Source organism: Numenius arquata, chromosome 12 (assembly GCF_964106895.1).
Source record: "Numenius arquata chromosome 12, bNumArq3.hap1.1, whole genome shotgun sequence".
Classification (NCBI taxonomy): domain Eukaryota; kingdom Metazoa; phylum Chordata; class Aves; order Charadriiformes; family Scolopacidae; genus Numenius; species Numenius arquata.
Genome location: NC_133587.1, coordinates 44,434,929 through 44,459,046, shown reverse-complemented (window position 1 = coordinate 44,459,046; position 24,118 = coordinate 44,434,929). Strand labels below are relative to the sequence as shown.

The 24,118-nt window shown below is 41.7% G+C and overlaps 1 protein-coding gene across 1 annotated transcript in view; it reads left to right on the top strand.

Moving 5' to 3' along the window:
• Window positions 1-24,118, top strand: part of SMARCC1 (SWI/SNF related BAF chromatin remodeling complex subunit C1) — an 84,191-nt gene that overhangs the window by 15,279 nt on the left and 44,794 nt on the right. Inside the window, exons 4-16 of the mRNA XM_074156881.1 lie at window positions 2,263-2,344; window positions 3,229-3,321; window positions 6,966-7,035; window positions 9,004-9,073; window positions 10,773-10,848; window positions 12,426-12,551; window positions 13,236-13,354; window positions 14,301-14,425; window positions 15,201-15,260; window positions 15,915-15,952; window positions 17,582-17,703; window positions 20,315-20,386; window positions 23,769-23,882. Of these exons, the coding sequence (XP_074012982.1) occupies window positions 2,263-2,344; window positions 3,229-3,321; window positions 6,966-7,035; window positions 9,004-9,073; window positions 10,773-10,848; window positions 12,426-12,551; window positions 13,236-13,354; window positions 14,301-14,425; window positions 15,201-15,260; window positions 15,915-15,952; window positions 17,582-17,703; window positions 20,315-20,386; window positions 23,769-23,882 (1,167 nt within the window). The remainder of the gene's footprint in view (window positions 1-2,262; window positions 2,345-3,228; window positions 3,322-6,965; window positions 7,036-9,003; window positions 9,074-10,772; window positions 10,849-12,425; window positions 12,552-13,235; window positions 13,355-14,300; window positions 14,426-15,200; window positions 15,261-15,914; window positions 15,953-17,581; window positions 17,704-20,314; window positions 20,387-23,768; window positions 23,883-24,118) is intronic.

The following is a 24,118-nucleotide window of genomic DNA, read 5'->3' as shown; positions in this document are numbered from 1 at the left end:
AGAGGGTGTCAGTTAAACTAAGGACAGGAAGAACAAATACTGCTATTTTATCTAAACGGGCAACTAAAGAAAGTGCTGTTTCTTAATCCGTTGACAATGTATTCTCCATCCATTATCTTCGGGTATGGGTTTCAAAAGGAGGCAAAAATTGGGGGGCACGTATAGCATTAAATGAATAATTAGTTTAGATTTTAGGCAACCAAATGGAAAAAATTTGGTCAGACTCAAACGCCTTCAGTGTCTTTGTTTCGTGGGCACTGAGGACTTTATTAGGTGTCTAGGAAAGTGTTTATTTAGCATTTGTCTTCCTTCTTTTCCCCGAAACGTTGGAGAAGCACGTTTTGAATACGGACTGTGAAGCTGTCAGTGGGTGAATCCTGGAGAAGTGGCTTGATCCTGGCTCTTAAAATCCTATGTATTATAGGTACAAAATACTTTATTGTTGTGCAGTGAGCTGAGACTTACTGATGCCTGGCCCTACTTCTAGAAGTCAGTGTAAAACTTTCAACGTGCACTGTGCTATTTGAAGAGGTCATAATTCAAAATTGAAAGACTATTGGAATAAATATGCCAGGATATTATCTCTTAAGTTGTTTGCCAGGTCCTTAGTGTGAAGAAGAGAGTCCATAAATACCATTTTAGGGTAGAAACTGTAATTCTTTAATAGTGAATGTATCTAGTCCTGCTCAGCACATATTTACACAGCACCCTCTGCGGGGGCACCTTCTGTTTGAAAATACCGAAGAGCCTCAAGTGAAGAAAAACACTAATTGTCTTTGTTTAATTTCGTAGCGTAATATTGATGTGGTGCTGTGATTGTGCGGTAGTGGGTTTTGTGACTAAAAAAAATAATATTGATCTTGGCTTTGGTTTACCTTCATTGTATATTTATAAACTTGAAAAAAGGATTTGTCGTGTTACCAGAAACAAGCATGTATTTAAAAGAAACTGGCGTTAGTTATGGGCACTGGAATAAATTCTTGTATTTGGAGTTGGGGCGTTAAACTCGAAGCCTACGGGTCACCCCATGGTAATGATGCCCATGGCTTTTCCACCCTGTTTATTTTACACACTGAAATCCCTTCTCCCAAAATTGCCACTCCTGAACACCCAATGCCCCAGTTAACAGTGTTTTCAGACTCCAACAACAGCTTTTTTCAAACCTCGGGAGGTACACGAGGGCACCAGGCGGTGTTTGACAGCTGAGAGTCACCAAGCTGATGATCTAAATGTATTGTCGTGTTTTGGAAAAGGCTGAATTGTTCAGAGTCAGGCCCAAATCCGTTCCAGAGGCTCCTGGTGGTGAGGAGCCCGGGTGACAGAGCCAGCGCGGTCCCCTGCGGGTGAGGGACTGACGTTGGCGCTGACACTGTCCCCCCTCTCTGGCTCTGGGGGTGTCACCATTCACATTCCTCCTTTCACTTGATTCATCCCCAACTTGTGAAATACGTGTGTGGTTCAGGGGGGGGATGCAGCAGAATGGAAGTCTTTGGGGGCTCTCCTGGTTTTTCCGTATAGGAATTCTCAGATTTTGTGTTATCTCCTCCCATTTTTGATAGACACTTAATTCTGCACTGTTATTCCAGGAATTTTAATTACTTTGTTAATGAAGTAGCAAATTTTACCAGAGTCCAGCAGAAGTGATCGTAGAACGCTCATGTGGATTATGAGCTACCCATATGCTGGGGGGGGAGTGGCTTGTTCTCAAATAGATAAATAGATAGAAATAGGTAGAGAATAAAAAATAATAGATAGAAATAGATAAAATAGAAATAGAAAATGTCAGGCAAACAAATTGCTGTGTTTTTCCTGGATTAGAATCTGGGACTGGGGCGTGGTGCAAGTAGAAGTAAAGAGAAACGTGAGAGTTTGTTCATGGATTTTTCTCATCTAGTTGTTGAAAACCATCATGAGCGTTTGACTTTTTTTTTTTTTTTAACTTTTTTCTGTTTAATTGTCCTTTGTGACTGTAGTGGAATGCACAACCCTGCCACGGGGTGTTGTTGGACAATGTCACCCTTCATTATTCCTAAACGTTTCGCTAATCAGCTGCATTTTGTTGATTTGGTTCATTGTGATTTTTCTTGTTTGTGAGGGCTGCCGAGTGAAGTCAAAATATTTGTGATTGTGCTTTAAGTGTTCTGATGTAGCTACCACAATATACTGATTGTTGGTTTTTTTACGTGGAAAACATGAAAAGATTCTTGACTGCTGAACGGCAGGGGGTGGAATTTAATATTTTTGAATCATTTTCCTTAACAGGCGGAGGTTTGACCTGCAGAATCCATCCCGAATGGATCGAAACGTGGAGATGTTCATGAACATTGAGAAAACACTAGTGCAGGCAAGAGACTTGCGTGAGACCCGTATGTGGTCGCGTGCTCGGGGCAGGGGGGGAATTCACCACCTCTTTGTGTACCCCCTTGTGACCCACCGAAGAGTTTCACCCTGGGCTTCTGTAGGAATATTATACTCCCCCCCTCCCTCTCCCACCCGGTTTAGTCACAATTCCATGTTACCACTTGCAAAGGTCAGGATGTTTTCACCGGTATTCAGTGGATATAATAACAGACTATTTTTAATCAAACTCTTAAGCCCAAGCTCAGCGTATAACATAGTCCAGGTGTAACTTTCAGGTGCTTATCAAAAATGGAAGTTGGAGGCACAGCAAAAAGAAATATTCTTATTATTAAAAAAAGCTATTGCCATTGTATGGTGGTTTCAGTATGTAATAGAGCACGCGTTAAAATCCGAAATAAAACAAATGTTTACCTTCAAAGAGCATAGACGAATCCGCACCGTAGTGCGACAGGACAGGTTCAGATTTGCAAGATGACACACAGGGGACTGAAATTCCCTTTCAAGTGAAGTCTTCTAAAGCCTGTCAGAAATTCTTTGAAAAAATCAGACGTGGTTTCCATTAAAGATGCTGTTGTGAAAGCAGGAACATGAGAACAGCGACGTGGTCCCTTTATCCCTGATTATGTCTCCGACGGAGGCAACAGCAGCTCTGCAGGAAGAAACCCAGGATAGGAATTTTTTGGGGAGGTTGGCAAAGGCACTACTGCTGTCTTAGGGGTTTCTGGAGCTAGAGTTAGTGTGCCGTGCCACGAGCTGATACGTGTTGGAGATTTTTTTCAAGCATTGGTAATTTGAATCGGATTTTTTTTGATTTATGTCCCACCTGGCCTAATAATTTCTTATTTAACTTCTTATTCTCTCCACCAGAACAATTGTCTGAGCAGACCGACCATCTACCTCATTCCAGATATAGAGTTGAAGTTGGCTAATAAATTGAAGGATATTGTCAAACGTCACCAGGTAACTGTTAAATAGCATATCTTAAAACAAATGCTTCATCAACTGTAAGATAAAATGTATTTGCCTGCCTTTAGCCTGTCGGTTACATCTGGGTTGTGTCTGACACCACCGGGCGGCAGCAGAAAGTCACTTAAGACCAGAAGGTCGTTGTTTGTGAAATGCCATTGGTGGTTTTCCTCACCTGGAGAGTGAATTATAACTCTCTTCTAAAAGTAAATCTGAAATTGCCGTTGAAGTGAAAAGCAGTTGTGGCGTCTCAGCCCGGGCCCACGGGCTACTCACGCATTTCGAGTTAAATACCTGCTTATATAAAGCAGAAGCTCATAGTTTCTCAAATCAGAGACCGAAGGAGGTAGTGTGTAATAAAACCGTTCTAGATATGTGGGGACAGCATAAGGAAACTTTAATCTTGAAATAATCGCTACCTTTTTTGCTTTATTTTACTTGCTGTTTTTCTTGCCTGTGCTGAACAGGACACAAGCAACAACAGTCTCTGCCTTGTGAGGTAGCCACCGTGTTTCTGAGGGAGTCAGTGTCTTGCCGTTGTGATTTAATATACTCAGTGATGAATCGGACAAGATTAATAGCTTCATCTCTTAAAAATGTAAACAATCTTTTCACTTGTCTTGAGAGAAATGTTCTGGAATGTGAACTCTAGATGGTCTGATGGCCTTTTGTGCTGGGATAATTCATGGCTGTAGCCAAAGTAAATCCTTTCTTTTCCAGATTAAATATATTTCCCGTGGTGCGATTATGAACCATCGTCTCAACTTCAGTTGTGCAATTTTTCACAAGTTACTCTTAACTATTCAGCTGATTCAGGATCCTTGCTATTGCTTAAATTAGAGTTAACTATTCAATTTTCCTTTCATAAAGGAATTCTGTAGTGCGCTCGGTGTGCTATGTCCATGAGTGAGTGATGAAAGATGCTGTTTCTGGTAGTCATGCTTTTCCTGCTTTTCTTTATAAATGTTGAGGATTCTTCTGAGAGGAGCCATGCTAATAATTTAGGAACTTGAAAGCAGGTAATGAGTGAGATTTAGCATTTATTTACCTGCTTCAAGAGAAGTGTTTTGTGGGTAGAGAACTCTTCCATCTCCTTATGTCTTTAGCTTCCAGTCACCATCAGTTTAGCAGAGGCAGGGAATAAGCCTTACAATCTGCTTCCATCTTTCAGAAAAGCTGTTTTAATGTAAAGTTATCCATCCCTTTGTTTTTAGTCGAGATGGCATCTAAGGGGGAATTCCTGGTCATCTCTTGTGTATTGGGTAACGTTCTGATCTGACTCACAAAGCTTAAATTAAATATCTAGAGCAGTGCCTTTAGCTCATGGGGAATGAGGGGAGAATTTCCATTAATGTTCCTTAAACACTTCATGGCTTCTTCATTAATGCACGGGCTCTTTCCTTTCCCTTGGAACACTTTTAAATCCTTTTTACTTTCCGGCTTTGGTTTTTGCTGTTGTTCAGGCCGCCTTCTCTCCCTTTACCCAGTTCCACGGACTCTTGTTGGTGTAGGAACTCCTGGCCTTCAGCCCCGATATCAGAGTAGCCTCCAAATATCGCTACCATAATGCAGTGCATCTTCATACTTTTAAAATTTCCTTCCTTCTGATACTGTCTTCTAAACAAGTTGTTCCCATATTGTTGGCTGTAACCGATCCCATGTGCTCTTAAATCCTTTAAATAAATCTGTCGAGTATTTATGGAATGTAAATTTTGACTAACGTTTTCATACAAACTGTTCCAAAACACAACTCCTCTGCAGCAGAGTCTGCAGACTGTGAGTTTCTGCTGTCCTTGGAAAGGACTCTTCGTATATGGAGACTGGAGGTGTCTCTGCAGCATGTGGGAGAATCCTTATGGCTCCCCATGGGAGGGAAGGACAGGGATTTCTTGACCAACCACACTAAGCAGTGTTGGGTATTTATTTATCAGAGAATCCCAGGTTGGAAGGGTCCTCAAGTATCATCTGGTCCAACTTTTCTTGGCAAAAGCGTGGTCTAGACGAGATGGCCCAGCACCCTGTCCAGCTGCATCTTAAAAATTCCTCCAAAATGAGGAATCCACCACTTCTCTGGGGAGATTATTCCAATGGCTGATTGTTCTCATGGTGAAAAACTTTCCTCTTGTGTCCAATCGGAATCTCCCCTGGAGTAACTTGTACCCATCACCCCTCGTCTTTTCCATGTAAAATGGGAGTCTTCCATCTTCTTCATAGCCACTCTTGAAATATGGGAACGTGGTGATAAGGTCTCCCCTAAGCCCTCTTTTCTCAAGGCTGAACAAACCCAGTTCTCTCAGCCTTTCAGCCTTCCCAGTCCTCCGATCGTCTTGGTGGCCCTTCCCTGGACCCTCTCCAGCCTGGCCACAGCTTTTTTGCATAGTGGGGACCAAAACCGAACACAGGATTCCAGGTGTGTGGGAGAAAGTCTTTATCTCGGCAGTGATGCCCTTGTTGATGCAGCCCAGCATCCCTTTGGCTTTCTTTGCCACAGCAACACGCTCTTTGCTCCTCTTGAGCTTGTTGTCCACCAGAACCCCCAGCAGTTCCACGGAGCTGCTCCCCAGTCAGGTAGATCCCAGTCTGTGCTGGGATTATGTTTTCCCAGGTGCAGGACCTTACTCTTGTCCTTGTTGAACTCCATAAGGTTCTTGGTAGCCCACTCCTCCAGACCTTCCTGCAGGGTGTTTCTCCCTTCCCAAGTGTCCACGTCCCCACACAGTTTGGTGTCATCAACAAACGTCTTCAGGGGACACTTGGTCCCTTCATCCAGATCACTTATAACAGTATGAAAGAGCGTTGGGCCCAGTATCGATCCCTGGCGGACCCCGCTTGTGACACGCTTCAAGTTTAAGAGATTTAACGGATACCTGATTATGTGGGAGAATTTTGTGCATGATGAGGTAGGTCCAATAGGAATATAATTATGGCCTGGACCCATATGTAGAGAAATTGCTTCATGTACCACTGTTTGTGGCATCTACGTAAGCGTGAGAAGTATCTGTTGCTTCTCATATGTCAAGAAAATGACGTCCTAAACCAGCAAGAAGAAAAAGTATTTTCATATTTGAATTTTTGACAAATAATGGTATCATGTTAGCGTATTTCTGATTAATTCCCTTTGTTCTATGATTTAGGAGGCTTTTTTGAAAGGATGGGTGTTTATTCTGTCTCTTGACATACAGTCTTTCTTGAACACTAAGGATGCTCTATTCGAGGCAGCCGTTTCTAGTTAAATTGCTTATAGACTTTGTCTTCTGTAAGTTGTCATATTTGGAAATTGGTTTGGACCAAACTGTATGTAGTGGAAAAATGTTCCAGCTGATTTCTTACAAAATATTCACCAATAGGTTTGTATGAACTGATAATTGAACAATTTACAATGAAAATTGGGGCAGAAGGAACTGGGAAGGATTTGAGATGAAAAAGCAAGAGTTGACGAAGTAGTTTGGCAGCAATCTCTTAAAATAATTGCCTTTTTCTGGCATTTCTTAGAGGGGATGTTCTTCATAGTTCCGTTGAAGTCAGCCATGAATATTTCCAGGTTGCGTGGGGTGTGGGTAAAAAGCAGCTGAGAAGTTTGGGGTGACATGTTGAAGGTTTCTCATGCAGTTTCTTCTTTTCTTCCACCTTTCCCCCAGGGAACAGTAACCGAAGAGAAATCAAAGGCTACACACCATGTTTATCCAAGTCCTACCTCAATGGATGATGGTAAAGTTGTTTTCCCATTTTTAAGTGGAAATAATCTTGTCGCTAAATTTTATTAGCATTTATGGGAGCTTTCACACCAACTCTTCCTAACCTGCTCCTGAGAGCTGCTGGAAAAGTCTTTCCTAGGATTAACAACTCCACCTAAAATCACTGTGAACTGCTTCTAATTATTGGGATGTAACATTCTCGTTTTTAATTGATACATTTTCAGTTTAAGTTGGGTAACACTGACTGCTCTGCAGTGATTGCGTTGGAAATCGAGCTATTATTTATTGCTGAATGCAGATAGACATTTTTTTTGGTTCCAAATAATGTGAGGGCTGAAGGGGAGCAAAGGTAGGGGTCTGGAAGAACTTAAATAAGAAATTAACTTGGATTAAAAATTAAAAGGAAGGATAGCGAAAGTAGGGGGCTTAAAACTAAAGCTTCCATTAGGTTTCTTTTTATTTTGTTGCTTCCTTGGTGACCCCCAGTTTGTGAGTGTAGGTCAAAACGCCGAGTGAAACGTTACTAGGAATCAACTAGATGTAGGAAGGGTAGCAGAGATGATGAAGTAGATGAGGATCGAAAAGCTTTTTGCTGTGTTCTCCTCTTTCCAGGTGACAGGTTGGGAATGCTGATAGATATCAGGGTGTGTGGTTTGGTGAGGTGAATACAGTAATAAAGAGACCTGATAAATAGAGATTATTGGCTTTATTATAATGCGGTCTGCCTCCATATGAAGTACACAGGCTCCACAAAAGCAATTCTTCAGCAAAGAACAAAAAAAAAAAAAAAAAAAAAAAGCAAGCTTTTAATTTTATTATATATGTAATTGTCTCGTGCATCATTGTTGTTGAGTCTGAGCTTCACTGACGTTAAGTTTTTCTGATGCTCCCTGGCATCTGCTGGCCGCTAGATGGAAGTGTTCACTCCTGCATAGCAACAATTCTGGCTCATTTGGCCTCTGGTCCTTGCCCGTGTCTGTGCTTCTGGTAATATCATGCCTGGCCACGGGTTAATATTTATTTTTAACCCCTTCAGATTCTCAGGAAAGGGTTGAGCTTTGTAGGTCCCATCTGTCTTGTGGTCAGTGAAGGTGCAGATGTGCCAGACAGAGCTCTCTCGGCCCCTGGTTGTACTGAGATGGGGGAAACAGCCACGGATTCAAGCACTGTAACTTCATACAGGCTCACATCCTCAGGGTTTCTCTTTTCATCCTGCTCTGCGCCATATCCTCAATATTTGGGTTGCAGCGGGGAGGTTATTATGTTGTGTCAGATGTGCAGTTTAAAAGAAAAACCAATTTATATTGCAAACCCAGCAAAGTATTAGTGTTGCTGAGTAAGTCTGTACTAACTTGAAGTCCTTATTAGCGCTGTTGTGAAAGAAGAAATTAAAAAAACATTTCAACTCTTGGAAGTTTCTTATTAAAATCTATTTCACCCCCTGCCCTGACATTCTTCCTCCAAAACTCTATTGTTTTTTTAAATACCTGTTGAGAGTAGAATCTAATACTGGGAAATAAGGTCTTTTGAAAGGAATATAAATCAATAGAAGTTAATGAGAGGATTCAGATGCCTAAGAAGGATACAAAAAGACAGAAGGGAAATATTTACCATTTGACAAGAGAGCATTTTGGAAGAAGTTTAGTCTTTTATTTACAGAGAGATTAAAAAATGACAGATTGGAGTGTGTCTGTCTCCATGTTATTTCTGCTGGCTTTACTGAGTGTGCTCTCGGGGGGTTTGCTCAACCCCATTCTGAGTTCCCGGCCCAACTGGCCACGGAGTTTGGGAGATGAGATGGGATGAGAGGAGCTGGTGGAGGAAGAGCTCCCACCCATCAGGCAGAAACGCCTCTTGCTTCTCTCAAGACACAGATGATTGTTTCAAACCTCACTGGATCTTAATCTTGTATGAGGGTATGAATGTCAGGGAAGGAAATGTAATAATTCTTATCATTAAAATGACTCTTTCACCTTTGCAGATGAATGGTTGAGACCTGTGATGAAAAAAGACAAGCAGGTGCTGGTGCACTGGGGCTATTTTCCAGACAGGTAAGAAAGGGTGAGGGAAGAAAGCACAGCCCAAACCTTTATTGAAACTTTATTGAAGGAAAAGTGACGATTAAAACTTGCAAACAGGAAAATCCGTGTCCTCAAACAAGCTGTTCCTTCAGCTCACTGAGTCTTCCCTCTCCACTGCTCCGTGGTTATCAGTAGGGAACCTGCATGAGGAACATCCCAAGTGTGTGGGCTACAACCATGCTCTGCTCCTGTTCTGCAGAGTAGGACCTGCTCAGGATTATCTCACGCTGGCTGTTGTAAAAATTTAACCCAAGTGCACAGTCCTGCATCCCTGTTGTTGTGGTTCTGAATGATTCCACACCGTTATTCATACTGAGACAAGCAGTGCTTGTCTTATGGAGTATAACCACCCAGTAATTTAGCGTCGCTGCCGTTTCCATCGGCGTCCAAGGCCTGAAAAGATTTAATCAATGGTTTAAAACAGAAATATGTGTCCCCGTTTGTCATAGCGGCAAGTGGCAAGGGTAGAAAAGGAGAGTCTATTTTTCTGCAGAGCCACTAGTAAGGTTGTGAATCGAAGCAGATTTTCAAAGAGCGGAGTGAGCCTGTCCAGAAAGTCAGAATATTTTAGTTGGAGCCAAAAGGGAGAACTTCGCATCACCTACTTGGCCTTTCTTCCACGAAGAGAGATTTCACTCCGTGGGCTGCCTTTAGTCAACTGTTGAAAGCGTCGTTTTGAGAAAGCTGCCCTGGGTTGTTAGATGTTAAAAGGCAGCGTACGTACTGTTAGGAACTGAAATGCATTTGTAATAACGGGTTTCTGAGTCCAGGTTATGGAAAACTCAAAAGATTGATGACCCAGCGTTGACTTCTGAGAAGTAACTTTCTCAGGGTACTCAGATCTGCTCTGCTGTGCACCCACAGAATTCTCAGGAATTGTATTTGTATTTCAGTGGAAGAGAGCAAACAACATCCTACCTGAGTTTGTTTCTTCACACAGATGAAGAACCTTGAAATATTTTTATATTTATATCGTGTTGACTCTGGGTGTGCGTAAATGTATTTATAAATATCAGTATAAAGCTGAGGAATGCTATAGACACATCTTTTCTTGCATATGATTTATCCCAGTTGCTCAGTATGTGCCTGGTGTCGATTACAAAGTATTTTGGCTTTTGCGGTTTCTGAGTGCAGTTTCTTAGTATTTTTATAAATAGGCTTTTGAGGGAATAGCACGTGGAAAAGTGGATGTGAGCAACAGCTGGATTCTACAGCAGTAGGGATTGGAGGAGAGGATGTGCACTCTTTTCTTCTAGGAATCTGGTATCTCTTGCTTTAAACTCATAGGAACAGAAACAAGTTAATTAAGTTAATGCCAGGGTTTGAACAGGTGACTCAGAAACTGCATTTATACCCCTGAATCGAGAGAGCAGATTTGCAATTTTAAGCTGGAGCTGCCTTCCCCGAGATGGCTTTTAAATTCAGAAAGTGAAAAATGTCTACGAAGATGCCTTGGAGCCCTCCCTTTTCAGCATGCCCTGTTCCTGTAGCAGAAAACAGTGATTATTCCTTTAATTTTGCATTGTGTGGAAAATATTTTGCTGTTCTATCCCAGTGATACGATTTGCACGTGTCGGAATTGCTGAATTAAACATTCCTGCTGGTGATCTTTGGGGGATGAACAGCCCAGGGGGAACCAATTCTGTTTTCTCTTGACTCCTCTCCTTAGTTACGACACTTGGGTTCACGCCAACGAAATAGATGCTGAAATTGAGGATCCTCCCATTCCCGAAAAGCCGTGGAAGGTGAGTCTCTCTCAAACAGTTTCCCAAAGTTACTGTGTTGGTAGAGTTTGTTTGGGTGCTACTAAATAGATGTTTTAACGAGGTGCTGAGTAACAATAGCTGTATTTCCATATCTATGGAAAAGCAGAGTGATATTTCTAGAGCCGTAATGAAAATAGCAAAAACATTTCTTTGGTCTGGGACGGGAAAGCTGTTTGAAAAAAATACTTTATTTTGTGTTAAAGGTAAGTGCTTCCAGTGCTGCTGAAGTGCAGCCGTCTCTGGGATGAAACTCGGCAACTCTTTGAAGGTGTAATGGCACTGTGCAGCGTTTAAGGAGAGAAAGTGGGGAAAATACCATATCTTCATTATGTTTTTGGAAAAATATTATTAGAGAAAAGGACCATCGGGTTAAAAACCTGAGGCTTCCACACCTGTATTACAGGGCTTAAAAAGTTTGGGGTTTTTTTTTGTGTGTGCAGAAAGTTCCTCAGTTTCTAGGGTATAGAAATGGCCAAAAATAGTAGGAGTTGGATAATACAGAAATTAAGAAGCTTCTCTAGGAGAACAAATCTGAATTTTCAAAGTCTGTGGTACCATCGAAATCTTGTCCCTTCTCTTTGAGTTATTGTAAGGGCAACTTGATTTCTGGCGGTTTCAGGTGTTGGGAGCAAAATAGAGCTGTGGCCGTGAATGAGAAAACCAGTAGGTGTTTAAAAGGTCCCTGAGGGTCGTTACCTCACCCTTTTTTATGGAAAGGGTCTGTTTAATGGGAACTCGCCTCTTACCTGATGTCCTAACGATGCAAAAAGTCAGTGCTTCTCAATTGTTGAGCGTGGTGAGCATTCAGGCCAACAGCAGCAGCCTTATTTAAGTTCTTAATTAGTTTTCTTTCTACAGAAACGATTTGTCTTTCTGATTTAGCTCGTTGGGAGTGAACAGTACAGAGCGGCTGTAATCAGACAGTAATAAATCTACTTTATTGTCCTTTTATTGGACTCACTCTTTTATACATAACACGCAGTGGTGTTCTGTGCGGATGCTGTTGGTCTGAACAGCGGAGTTAGAGCAGCTGAGGCCAGAAAATAGCTTGGTGTCTGTTCAAACACTACTTATTCCAAGCAGTTACCTGTAACTAACTTTGGTATAAATCATACCAAAGCTCAAGAGTTTATTTCCAGCTGTGTAAACTAGGACTTTACTTGAAGATGGATATTGTAAGTCAAGATACTCGATGTTTTCTTTCCAAGGTATGGCCAATTTTTAATTTTTTTTTGGTCTTTTGTGGCACGTCTGCTGAGGTGATCTGTATATTTAGAAGGTTTTGATGGTAATTTTCAGCATCCAAAGTACCTTTTTAATACAGAGCCATTGTCCCAGCTTTGAGAACTGACCTCACGCTTCAGAAGGCTTAAAAATGGCTGAGGAACAGAGGTGGCGTCCAGTAGCCCTGTGGGCATGTTCATCCTCTATTGTATTGCCTCATGGAACCATTAAGAGATACTTGGATGTTCAGACCCTGATAACAAATTCCTTCTTTCATCCTATGAGGTATTTTTTCAAAAAACATCACATCTCTATGTTCTTCTGTTCTCTAGGTTCACGCCAAGTGGATTTTGGACACGGACGTATTCAATGAATGGATGAATGAGGAGGATTATGAGGTGGATGAGAACAGGAAAACAGTGAGTTTTCGGCAGAGAATCTCCATGAAAAACGAAGAGGTAGGTGGTTCTCCGCTTAGCGAGTGACCTGTTGATACATTAATACACTCTATCTCTGCGTAAGTCACATTTTTTCGCACTTAGATTTACTAAAATTAAGCCAGTTAAACATTTAGAGGTAACAAAGTCTAGTTTAACTTTTTTCCTCTTGTATGTCCTTTATCCAGAAGTGTAAGTGGGCCCTTTGATTTTGATTTTTTCCCTCTCCCAGAGGGTGGTAAGAGGTAGGACCCGCTCTGCTTTCTTGTAACTGAAGCCGTGGATAGAGCATCAGTTAATATTTGATGTCCAAATTCTCTGTACCAAAAGACTTGTTAATTAATATTTGTGTGCCTCCCGATGCGAAAAGTTAGTGAGGACTCTGAAAACACGTTCATTCAACCTTGAGGCCATGCCTGGAAACATCTCCTGATGGACAGAGTATATTGAACAAGTCACACATTAGAATCCTATTGTGTTTTAAAAGCACGGTTCTTAAGTATGGAGCATCTGGGGGATGCCTGTAGAAAATTCAGGGCTTTTCCTAGTGACAAATGGAAGTTTTCTGGAGCTGGATGTGGCGTGTGTTGTGATATTATTGCTTTTAGCTTCTCTGTTGTAGGGTGTATTCAGGGAGAGCGTAGCCCACAGCATTTCAATACCTGTAGTATTTGGGATGAGTTAATTACTTCACTTCTCCAACAGCCTGTGCGGAGCCCGGAGAGGAGAGACAGGAAAGCAGCAGCCAGTACAAGGAAGAGGAAGCATTCTCCTTCTCCACCCCCCACTCCCGTGGAGTCGAGGAAAAAGACGGGGAAGAAAGGGTGAGTGTCCCAGTCCTGGAATTTGAGGCAAATTTTCTTGAAGAAATGCTTCTGGGGAGGTGTCTGTCACCTTGCGCTCGTCTCACCTTGGGTTACAGCAAGTAATTATTTCTACAACAGACCTGAGTGGTTTTTCTTGTGCAATATATGGAATTTCTTTACTTTTCTGTAGAAATGTACTGCCCGCAGGTGGGGGAGAATCTAGTGCAAGTTGTCGTGTTATCCGTGTCACTGATGGGGTTTGCTGCTGCATCAAGAGAACTTCATAAATGAGAAGTTACTCAGCTGCTTCTAAAATAACTCCCAGCTAGTTCTGTTGGTGCAGTCGTGTGCATCTACACTTCTTGAAGTATTATATCCAAATATATATTATATATTTGAAATTATATCCAAATAAAAGGTTATTTGTGGGAGTTTGGATATGGAAGGGAGCACTTTTGAAATAAAAATTCAGCTCTTGTTTAGTAGACCTTTTGGGCTCTAATAAGACAAAACTGAAAATACATCGTGTGAGATGAAAAGGAATTAGCTGATAATCTGATTTTGGCCCAGGTGTACAGTCTGGGTTAGGCTCTGTAAGCAGAGGGGTGGGTGATTCTGCCTTTGGCTTCCTCTCTACACAGAATCGATGGTACAAGCCAGCCTTTTGCCTTTTCCTTCCTCTTTTCCTTTCCAACAGTTTTGGGTTGGATTCAAGATTTCTTTACGGTAGTTGTCTCTGGTCTTGAAACAGTGGAAAAGACTTTTTTTTATTCAAACTTACTTTATTTTAGTAATATCTAGAGGATATTTTTTCATGAACTCCACCAGCACCGCTTCCTACGGCATTCATATTTTCATAAGTGCTTTAACCTAGTCCTTTAATCCCGATATCTGAAGAATAACGGCAAGATGAGAACATCTGGGGGTTGCAATTGGCAGAGAATCTGTGTGTGATCTGTTTTAGACAAGCAGCCTTATACGGGAAAAGGAGAGGGCAGAAAGAAGAGGATGAGCAAGAAGATCTTACAAAGGACATGGAAGATCCCACGCCGGTACCTAATATAGAAGAAGTGGTGCTTCCCAAAAATGGTAAAATATGCATACGCTGGATTCTCTGAATGTTAAAACAATTGCTTAAACTGCATTGAAAAAATGCACACATGTATTTTGTTAAATCTCTGAAATACTTTGTGGCCATGGGGCCAGGTGATCTGTGCCCATCTGGATTTATCTAGTCAGGGATTTGAATGGGGCAGCAGATTCACCACCTTTTGGCTTTTTGAAGTGTGTTTATGAAAATCCACTTAAAAGTTGAATTTCACCTGTTTTAGTCTTGTTCTCGCCCATTATATAGAGTTCATGGTTTGGGGTATTGAGTTTTCTGGAAGGAAAGAATTGGCCAAGTACCCAAGATAAGCACCTCAAATGGGTGGAAACCAGCAGAATGCCAAACGCAGCCGGTTCTTAATCCTTTTCTGAAAAGTGTTCAGTAAAGAGAAGTCAGAAAAATAATTCTTTCTATCGAGTCCTTGACACCGAACCTTTTTGGGTCTGACTCCGTTTGGTTTTTACCTGGTTTGAACTCGCCTGTAAGAATTGTTACATGTTGTACAGGTGGAGAAAGTACCGTGTTCAGACCGTTCGCTGCGTGAATAGAAGCTGCTTTGTGTTCAGATGTGAAATCGCAGCGAAATCAAACAAGTGGTCTCTTGTCCTCAAACTGCACAGATGAACTCTTTTGAACTGCAGAGACACAACCAACAAAACTGTTTATTGATAAGATGGTACAAGGGATCTAGGCTTTGGTAATTGTGTCTCGCCTGATGGTCACTCATCGGAGTTTCAATTTTCCTTCCTTTTGTAGTGAACCCAAAGAAAGACAGTGAAAACACGCCTGTGAAAGGAGGAACAGTGGCAGACCTCGGTAAAACAAACACACAACACCCTCCAGCACCCCATCCCCTAAATTTTATAATAAAGTCTCGCTTGCAGGCTGACGGAGTAAATAGTTTTAAATCCCTCCATTTTAAAAGGAATCTCTAATTCTTCTATTTTATTGAATTAATTCAATTTCCATATATATTCCAGTTGAAACATATTGACTTTTATTCACTTGTAAGACTGTTCCCTTATAGGCATTATTTATTTATTTTTTAATGAGATACAAGCTCTTTCCTGGCTGATGTTTTTTCTTACTGGGAATCAAGGTGAATCACAGCTTCCCTGAGCTCTGCTAAGCCTTTGACGAGAGAGAGATAAACTAGTGTCCCCTATTCTGTTATACGAGGTTATATCTAGGGCACTGGGAAAGGCGGTAATTAGGTCTGGATTCCTAAGTGTGGAAAAATTCTAATTATCCTTCCTCTGTATTATTATCCTTTCCCTTGTCTGGGATAGTTGAGTGTCTGCGTAAGGATGAGATTGCCTTAATGATGTCTGGTCCACTTTGTTTTCCTCCTCCCTTCCCTTCCAAAACAAATGAAATATTCTTTCCCATTAAGCGAATGCGTTGCTAGAAAGGCTTAGGAGCGATCAGATGCTTTTAATTAGTGTAATTCTCGACACTTTTTCCTTTCAGATGAACAGGATGAGGAGACGGTGGCGACCGGAGGAAAGGTAACTGCAACCATTTCTTACTAAGTTTGGTAGAAACTGAGACCATAGAATGGTTTGGGTGGGAAGGGACCTTAAAGCCCATCCAGTGCCACCCCCTGCCCTGGGCAGGGACACCTCCCACCAGAGCAGGTTGCTCCAAGCCCCCTCCAACCTGGCCTTGAACCCCTCCAGGGATGGGGCAGCCACAGCTTCTCTGGGCAACCTGGGCCAGGCTCTCACCACCCTCACAGCAAAGAAGTTCTGCCCCACATCTCAGCTCAGTCTCCCCTCTTTCAGGTTCAAAGCCATTGCCCCTTGTCCTGTCAATATCTTCGTCTCATCTTCAGTAACAGCCTGTCATGTTTTTCAAATGATATATAAGATCAAATTAGTTACTGATAGGAATGGTATTTTTCTATTACCAAAATTCTAAAAACACTGAGTTTATTTTGTATTTTTAAATCTAGTGTATTAAAAATGAGAATGAGGAGCCAGATGCAAAGTATTTTCAAAGAAGCATTTTTCAGATGCAAGATTTTTCAAAGGTTATGCTTTTTCTTTAGGTTTCAGGACTAAAACTAAACCCAGGGTAGGCTTCCTGATCGTTGTAATAGAGTTGCCAGGGTAGTTTCTGTACTTAATTGCTTTGTTGGTATGGCAGGCGCTATTTTTAACAGCTTGCCTAGAGTAAGAAGGCTGCCTGATCCTGCAGGTGAGGAGAGCTCACGTCTGTGTTAGGTTCATGCAGCTGCAGGTCTGCACGCACAGATGTTTGGATGTGTCCTTAGTTATACACGTAATTAAGAAAATCTGATTTTCCATACTGATGTATTTCTGGTTTTACCGTATCTCAGTTGATACATCCAATCTGCATATGTGTGTTCAGGAAAAAAAAAGTCCTCAAAAAATCCTTTATCATATTTTAAAAGGGGAAAGATGACAACTCTAGGTATGCAAACCGCTGCCACCAACCTTTTTTTTAGATTTTAGGTGCAGGTATCGCTCTAAGGAGCAGAGGATTTAAGTTTCTAGATACAAACATGCGAACAGAGATTGCCAAAATTCTTAGCAAGTTCTGTTTTCCCGGTGAGGGACACCAGCTCAGAAGGAACGTGCCATCGGGTTTTTCCAGTGTGGGAAATACTCTTTTTTCTTGCTGGTGTAACTTCTCCATCCCTGGGTGTAGAGTGACCTGGAACTGCGGGACTCGTGCAGTAGCATTTGTTCCGTGTGTAACTGGAAGAGGTTTGCTTTTTATGCCTTGTTTTGAACGATGGTTTTTTGAGGGGCCGTGGTCTGTTTCTCTGGGTAGCAAATGCCTTTTGAGAGGAGAAGGGCGTTGGAAGCTGAGGGGATGATGGGAGGAAGGACTTCTCTTCCGAGTAGCTATTGCCACCTCACTAAATATATTTAGAGCGATACCTTGTTGTCTTGAGGGCAATTCAGTTCCAGGAGAAGATAGATCATTGATGCCAAGGACTCTTTAAGATCTTGCTTTAGGGACTTTGTTATTTTTAAGCCTGGATGAGTAATTCAGGTAAAGACAACCATTTAATGTTGAGTTGCCTGCGGGCTCTTCAAACAGCACCTGAGAGCTGTTAGATACGGCTCTCGCAACCTGTTAACCATTGCGTTCGCCCCGTGATACAGGAAGATGAGGATCCGAACAAAGGCGATCAGAGTCGGTCGATTGATCCAGGTGAAGACAACGTCACCGAACAAACCAACCACATCATCATTCCAAGCTACGCCTCCTGGTTTGACTATAACTGGTAAGAGAGTCACTGGGAACTGGGGGAGGACTTAGTTTAGTGGTTCTTTCTCATAAATCAAGCTGAGAGCTGGAAGAAATTATTTCTGTTTTGGGCTGGTTCCCACATATAAGTACATCTTTTCCATTTCAAAACCTTCCTGAGCTGACACCTGGCAGTTTTCAGGGGCTGGGAATGAGGAAGAGAATTTCAAACAGTGTAGATCTGCCTCCTCAGCAGTTTTTGCTTTACATTGATTTTATTACTTTTTTTTCCTCCCATGGGAAAACAATTCATTTTCTCTTCCCTCCTTCTCGAGTCCTTGTATGATCTTTCTCTGTTTGTATCTACTTCTGAACACTGGTGGCTTTTTGTTTTGCTTCAGATCTTGACCTTGAGGATAAGTCACTGATTATACAGGGAGAAAACTTATTTCGTTTTAGAATCCTCCCGGGAGCCGGAGGTTTGTGGTGCGCTATGACCCCGTAACTCGCTATAGAGACCCTGATGTTCTCTGCATACTCAGGTTTTTGTGGTGTGGGAAGAGAGGCGAGTGATTGGGAGTGAAAGCCCCTCTTAGGTAGTAGCTAAACAGTTGGTTAAAAACTCTTGAGCAGAGCATTTGCAGCAGCAGCGCCGGTTCTAACGGCGTTCCCGGGAGGTAAATCACTGGGAAATGCAGTTAATCCCGTATTTTCGAAGAAACAGAATAAACTTGCAAGAACAAGGTCCTTGTTCTGACCTTGCAAAAGGCAAACTTTGAAACATCTCTGATGGGACCAGCGGATGTCCATGAGGAGCAGGGTGATGTGAAAAGAAGCTTTGATTTTATTTTTTTTTTTATTTTATTTGGATTCTGGTGTTCCAGAAACAGCACGTTAAGCTGATTTGGATTTAGGGCTGAAATAACAGCACAGCTGCGAGAGGGACATGGGTTTTTTCTGTCTCTGAGCACTTTTTTTTCATTCTGAGGTGGGTTTTTAAGATTCTGGAGAAGCTGAGAGCCTGTCGGTCGCACTGTCCCACCTCGGGCTGCGGGTGTTCCTGCTGCTGTGCCAGCGAATCCTTCTTGGGCTGTATCAATATTTAAACAAACCGCTGTCTGCAGCCCTCCCAGACTGCAAATACTCCTTTAGCCTGTCCTGTCACAACTGATTTCACGTAAACCGAAGAATCATTCTAATCTACTTCTCTCAAAATGTTTTTTAAACTGCCTTTTTAGAATAGTCCTCCCTAAAATTAATTTTCTAGTAAAAAGATATATTTTCTTTAATACTGAATTCAGTTTCAGTGGAATCTCTTATGCTTTGGGCAACTTCAGGGCAAGAAATAGATCATTTGTTTGTTACTAAAATCCAAACAGTTTATGGGTTAATCTTCATCCTCGAGTCAGAGTGTTTTCCCATGAATGACAAGAGTAAAAGGGCAACTGGACGTTAGGTTAAAAGCTGAAGGTATAGGAGGAAGGAAGATTTGTAAAGAATATATTTTTCTGTGTTTCCTCTAAAAATAACAATTCTTAAAGGACTGTTGTGGTTCTCCAGATTTTAACTTGCGTAAAGTACGTGCTGTTCTATGAGTTTCTGTCTGAAGTTACTCTAACGAACCCTGCATTTCTGGCACGTTCTTCTAAAATGGAAGGGTTTTTAATCTTGAACCTATTTCATCGCTCAGTAGTAGGTGGGTTAAATCTTGGGTCCCTCAATTTGCATATTAAGGTCTTAGGAAAGAGGAAATAAGTTGACTAAGTTCCATTAACTCTGGCTGTTTCCCTGCATTATAATTCTGCTTTGCAGTCAAAACCCTCTTATATATCACATCATGTGCCGTGGGTACTTCACCTGGAACAGCTATGGAAGGGGAAAAAATGAGTATCTGTCAAATAACTAAAGCTGAATTTTCTGTGATCTTTACCATAGTTTATTTTATATAATGCACAGCATCTCACGGGTCGTTAGTTCTGCTCTTCCAGAGGGGGTCAGGTTTTGTTCCATATTTCTTCCTTGGAGTGCAAAGGGGAAGAATTCTTTATCAGACGGTGTTTAAGTCGCTCCAAATATCCATACTCTGGATACTTATTTTCCCAATTGACCAGGGAGGTACGAGCTACGTTCTTGAAGCCAGTCTCCTGCCTGATTTGTGAGCTCTTGGAATTTCTGTAGAGCCAGCTTTTGGAGTTGGAATCAAGGCACTCGCACACGCGTCTTCTAAGTGTGTGTGTGTGTATATATCTATCTATATACACCATAAAGCTGGTTTCTTTGAGCTATTGGTACTTTGCTGAATATTCACACTAAGTAGGTTGGAGAATAAAGGTGTTTCTGTCAGAACTCATGAAGGTGGAGTGGAAAATGGGCGGCTGCTCCGCGCTTCTCTGAGTTTGATCAGGGCAGCGTCGGGTGCATAAGTTGTGCTGAGATCAACGACTGAGTTTCGTGATGCTTTTCTAATGCAGCTTTGCTTATTTGATGGAATAAGCAAATTTTAAAGGGTCATGCTGGAATGCTCAGGTTTCTAAAAAAGAATAAAAATAAAATATATTCCATGCTATAAATGTTCTCCCTCAAAAGATGTGCAGAATACTCCAATATTATTTAATATTTGGCATCTGAATTGTATTTTCTCATTACAGTATTCATGTGATTGAACGTCGTGCTCTTCCTGAATTCTTCAATGGAAAAAACAAGTCCAAGACTCCAGAAATGTAAGTAAAACGTGTGAATACAGACGTATAAGAGCGTGGCAGGATAAAGTTCTGGTTTCCTGAATCCTGTGGTCACGTGTTAAATGGATGTTGTCTCTGGGGGCATGAAAGGAGCAAAGAGCGCTCGTACGACCACTTCCTGTAGTTTGATGATATCTCTGCATTATTGCAGTAGAGTTAAAAGTTTAAATATCAAAGTAATAGTTAATAGTGGTTATCCTGGAAAAATAAAACTGGTTTCTCCCAAGTAATACTGGAACAAATTCTTGACTTTCCTAGTGTGGTACAAGACGTGATCATCTTCCCGAGAAACCTGAAAAAATATTCATGATACTGTAGAAACTTGATAATCCTCCTTATTTTTCTCTCTCCTCTCATGCCACGCTGTATTTTTGAGACTGGGGAGTTCCGTGTGTAAGCCCTGATGAGTGAGTTTGTTTGTAGGATGCTTTGTCAGAGCGTGGAATGGATTTTGCAGTTATCTGTGGTGATTTCACGGCTCCCTGAGCAGCTGATGGGTAATTTTGAAAGTGCAGGTGAGGGTCGGAAAACAAATCGTCACAGGCCTGAGATGTAACCGTGTCTTCAAATGCTAGATACTCTGATTTAAATCGCAGAGCTGGAGTTGTGTATTGCAGGAAGAAGAGTATTTTTTTTCTAATATAGTTGTTCCAAACCCTCTGATGACATTTGAATTCTGGACGTGGCTATTAAATCTAGGAGGAGTTTTCAGATCCAGTTTGTACCAGTCTCATCTCCTTGTGGGGTCTGGTGTCTGCTGCGGAACTTAATTGTTCTTAATTCAGAATTATACACACTCAGTTGTTTAAACAGCTTGAACAGCTTCCCTCAAGCTGTTTAAAATGGGGGGAAAAAAAAAAGCTGATTATAGTCTTGAGGTATTGTAGGTTTTTTCATACATGAAATGATTTAACTTCTGATCTGACTTAGCAACGTAACAGGAGAAGCTGCTGATTTTGCATCAAATTCTTCTTGAGAATCTACCACAAGGCTTTTACGTGCGTTACTAAAAGAGAATTTTTTGTTATAACAGTAAATCTAGTTATTTAGAGCAATCTTGAAAGGTGGTTGATCAGAGGAAAGTGATCGACATCAGGCTATTGAACAACGTGCGTGTTTCTATATGAAGTTACAACCCTAAAACCTGAGAGTTCACCATAAAAACCCCTAAATTTGAACACCATTATCTGCTTGTCGACTCCGACGGTGGAACTAGGCCTGTTGTGTTCCGTTTATCTTGATGTCAATTCTTGGTCTAGTTGCAGAGCTTCTGGGGATCTTAGACTTTTTTTTTTTAATTAACTACTAAATGAAGCATTTGAGGTGTCTTCTCATTACATTGTCTTAACATCAGCAAAGCCACACATTTTTCATACACAACATTTCTTCAAACTGACTTTTTTCCCCTCAGTTTCTCAGGCACAACTGATATTTTCTGAGGCTTCTGATGTAATATTGAGGTAGAAATTAGAAACTAGGGGTTTTCAGCCTGGAGAAGAGAAGGATCGGGAGACCTCGTAGCAGTTGCCCAATACTGAGAAGATGAGCCAGGCTCATGGAGGTTTGTGGTAGCAGAAATCAGTCAAACTGAAGCACAGCAAGTTCTGTCTTGATAGAAGAGAAATTTTGAAATCTGAACAAGATAAAGCACTGGGATTGAGCCCTGGGAAGGTTCTTCCTTGGAGTCTTTCAGGCCTTGCTGGAGAAAGCCCGAAGCAACTTGGTCAAAATTCAGTGGTTTTGAGTAGGAGATGGACTTAGAGACTTCTTGAGGTCTCTGGAACCCTGAGTGATCTTCAGTCTCTAGTCTTTACACACAACTTCTCTACAAGTCTGACTTGCAGAGGTGACTATCATAGAAACATAGAATGGTTGGGGGGGAAGGGACCTCAAAGCCCCCCCAGTGCCACCCCCTGCCCTGGGCAGGGACACCTCCCACCAGACCAGGTTGCTCAAAGCCCCGTCCAATCTGGCCTTGAACCCCTCCAGGGATGGGGCAGCCACAGCTTCTCTGGGCAACCTGGGCCAGGCTCTCACCACCCTCACAGTGAAAATTTTCTTACTAATATCTGATCTGAATCTCTCCTCTTTCAGTGTCAAACCCTTCCCCCTCCTCCTATGGCTCCTGTCCCTGATCCAGAGTCCTTCCCCAGCTTTCCTGGAGCCCCTTGAGGGGACTGGAAGGGGCTCGAAGGTCTCCTGATACTCATCCATGAGCCGCTGCTGGTTATTGCTGATGAGTGGAGTAAATTAGAGACTCCTCCCAGTCCTGATGTTATCCTAGAAGTGTGTTTTTGTTACCATTTAGAGATTGTAGGAATAGCGTGTGGTGTTGGCCCTGTGTTTTCTTTTTAAATAAAATAAAAACATCCTTCTGAATGGAAATGTCTCGCCTCCAGCTCAGTTTTTGGGCCAAACAAAATACCGTGTTCCAGAAGCTCACACAGGTTCATTCTCGTGACAGTGCTGCCCGGGGGGCGGTTTCTGTCTTAAAGGGAATTTTAACCAAATACTAGTTGACTTCTCTTTCTCGGTGTTGACAAGTTTTAGCTGATGGGTCATGTCATCCTGGAAAACAGACTCCCTTTGGGATAAACTTTAGGGATGTTTCTGTCTTGGGCCTCTCTCTTCACCTAGTGACGTGACCTTAACTAAGAAATATTAAACCAGTTTCTACAGCCAAGACTGCTTCAAAGTTCCTATCCCTGAGCAGGCGATAACCCAGTTCTCTCCAGGAGCATTCAAAAAAACCCTTTTTTTCCAGCAAGTTTCATATATAATTTGGTCAAAATGAAGATGTGGGCTTTGGGCAGGAATGTGTGCGCTTATGTCTTGCCTGTGAAAGGCAGTGGTGTTCCATCTCTGTATGGTTTATATTTTTGGTTACTTGCTGTTTTGCACACTCCATCCGCATCTTCGATTTTCTAAAGGCAGAAATCTGCTTATAATACGTTATTGTGAAGCCATCCTTGCGGAGGATGTTACGTTTTTAGTCCATCCAAAGAACAGGCCTAGCAAGAATTTTACAGTAGTTTATTTCAAACAATTTGTATAAGGAATCATAGAACAGTTAGAGTTGGAAGGATCTTAAAGGTCATCAAGTTCCAATCCCCCTGCCCTCATATTCAGTATATAAAAATATCCTGAATATACTGAATATTGGTCATATTCAGTATATAAAAATAAATTCTGCTTACCTATTGCTTTTGATACTGAGTCTTAAACTTCATCAACTAAAGATATCCGTTGGTGCTTGCTCGTCAGTTAAGACAAGAGTTTGGAGAAGGCGGAATACTAAAATACGTGTTCTAAACTTTGTTAGACATCGGTGTATGTGAACTATTTATTAATTGTCTTCCAGATACCTGGCTTATCGCAACTTCATGATTGACACCTATCGCTTAAACCCTCAAGAGTACTTGACCAGCACCGCCTGCAGGAGGAATCTGACCGGGGATGTCTGCGCTGTCATGAGGTAAAAGCTGCGGATCTTTCTTTTTTAAGATGTTGATTAGCAGACAGTTTCCCCGCTTTTTCCATAAGTATGTGGAGTTTTTTCAGGAATTCCAGTTTTTGCAACTCATTTACGTCAGTTTTATGATCGTGCGGCCCTCACGGTCTGGACACTGCTTGCAGATGGTTCCACGGATGCAGCTCTAGCTTTGCTTTGCCGTTGTCCTTAATTAAGTCATTTTCTGTTATCTGTAAGGA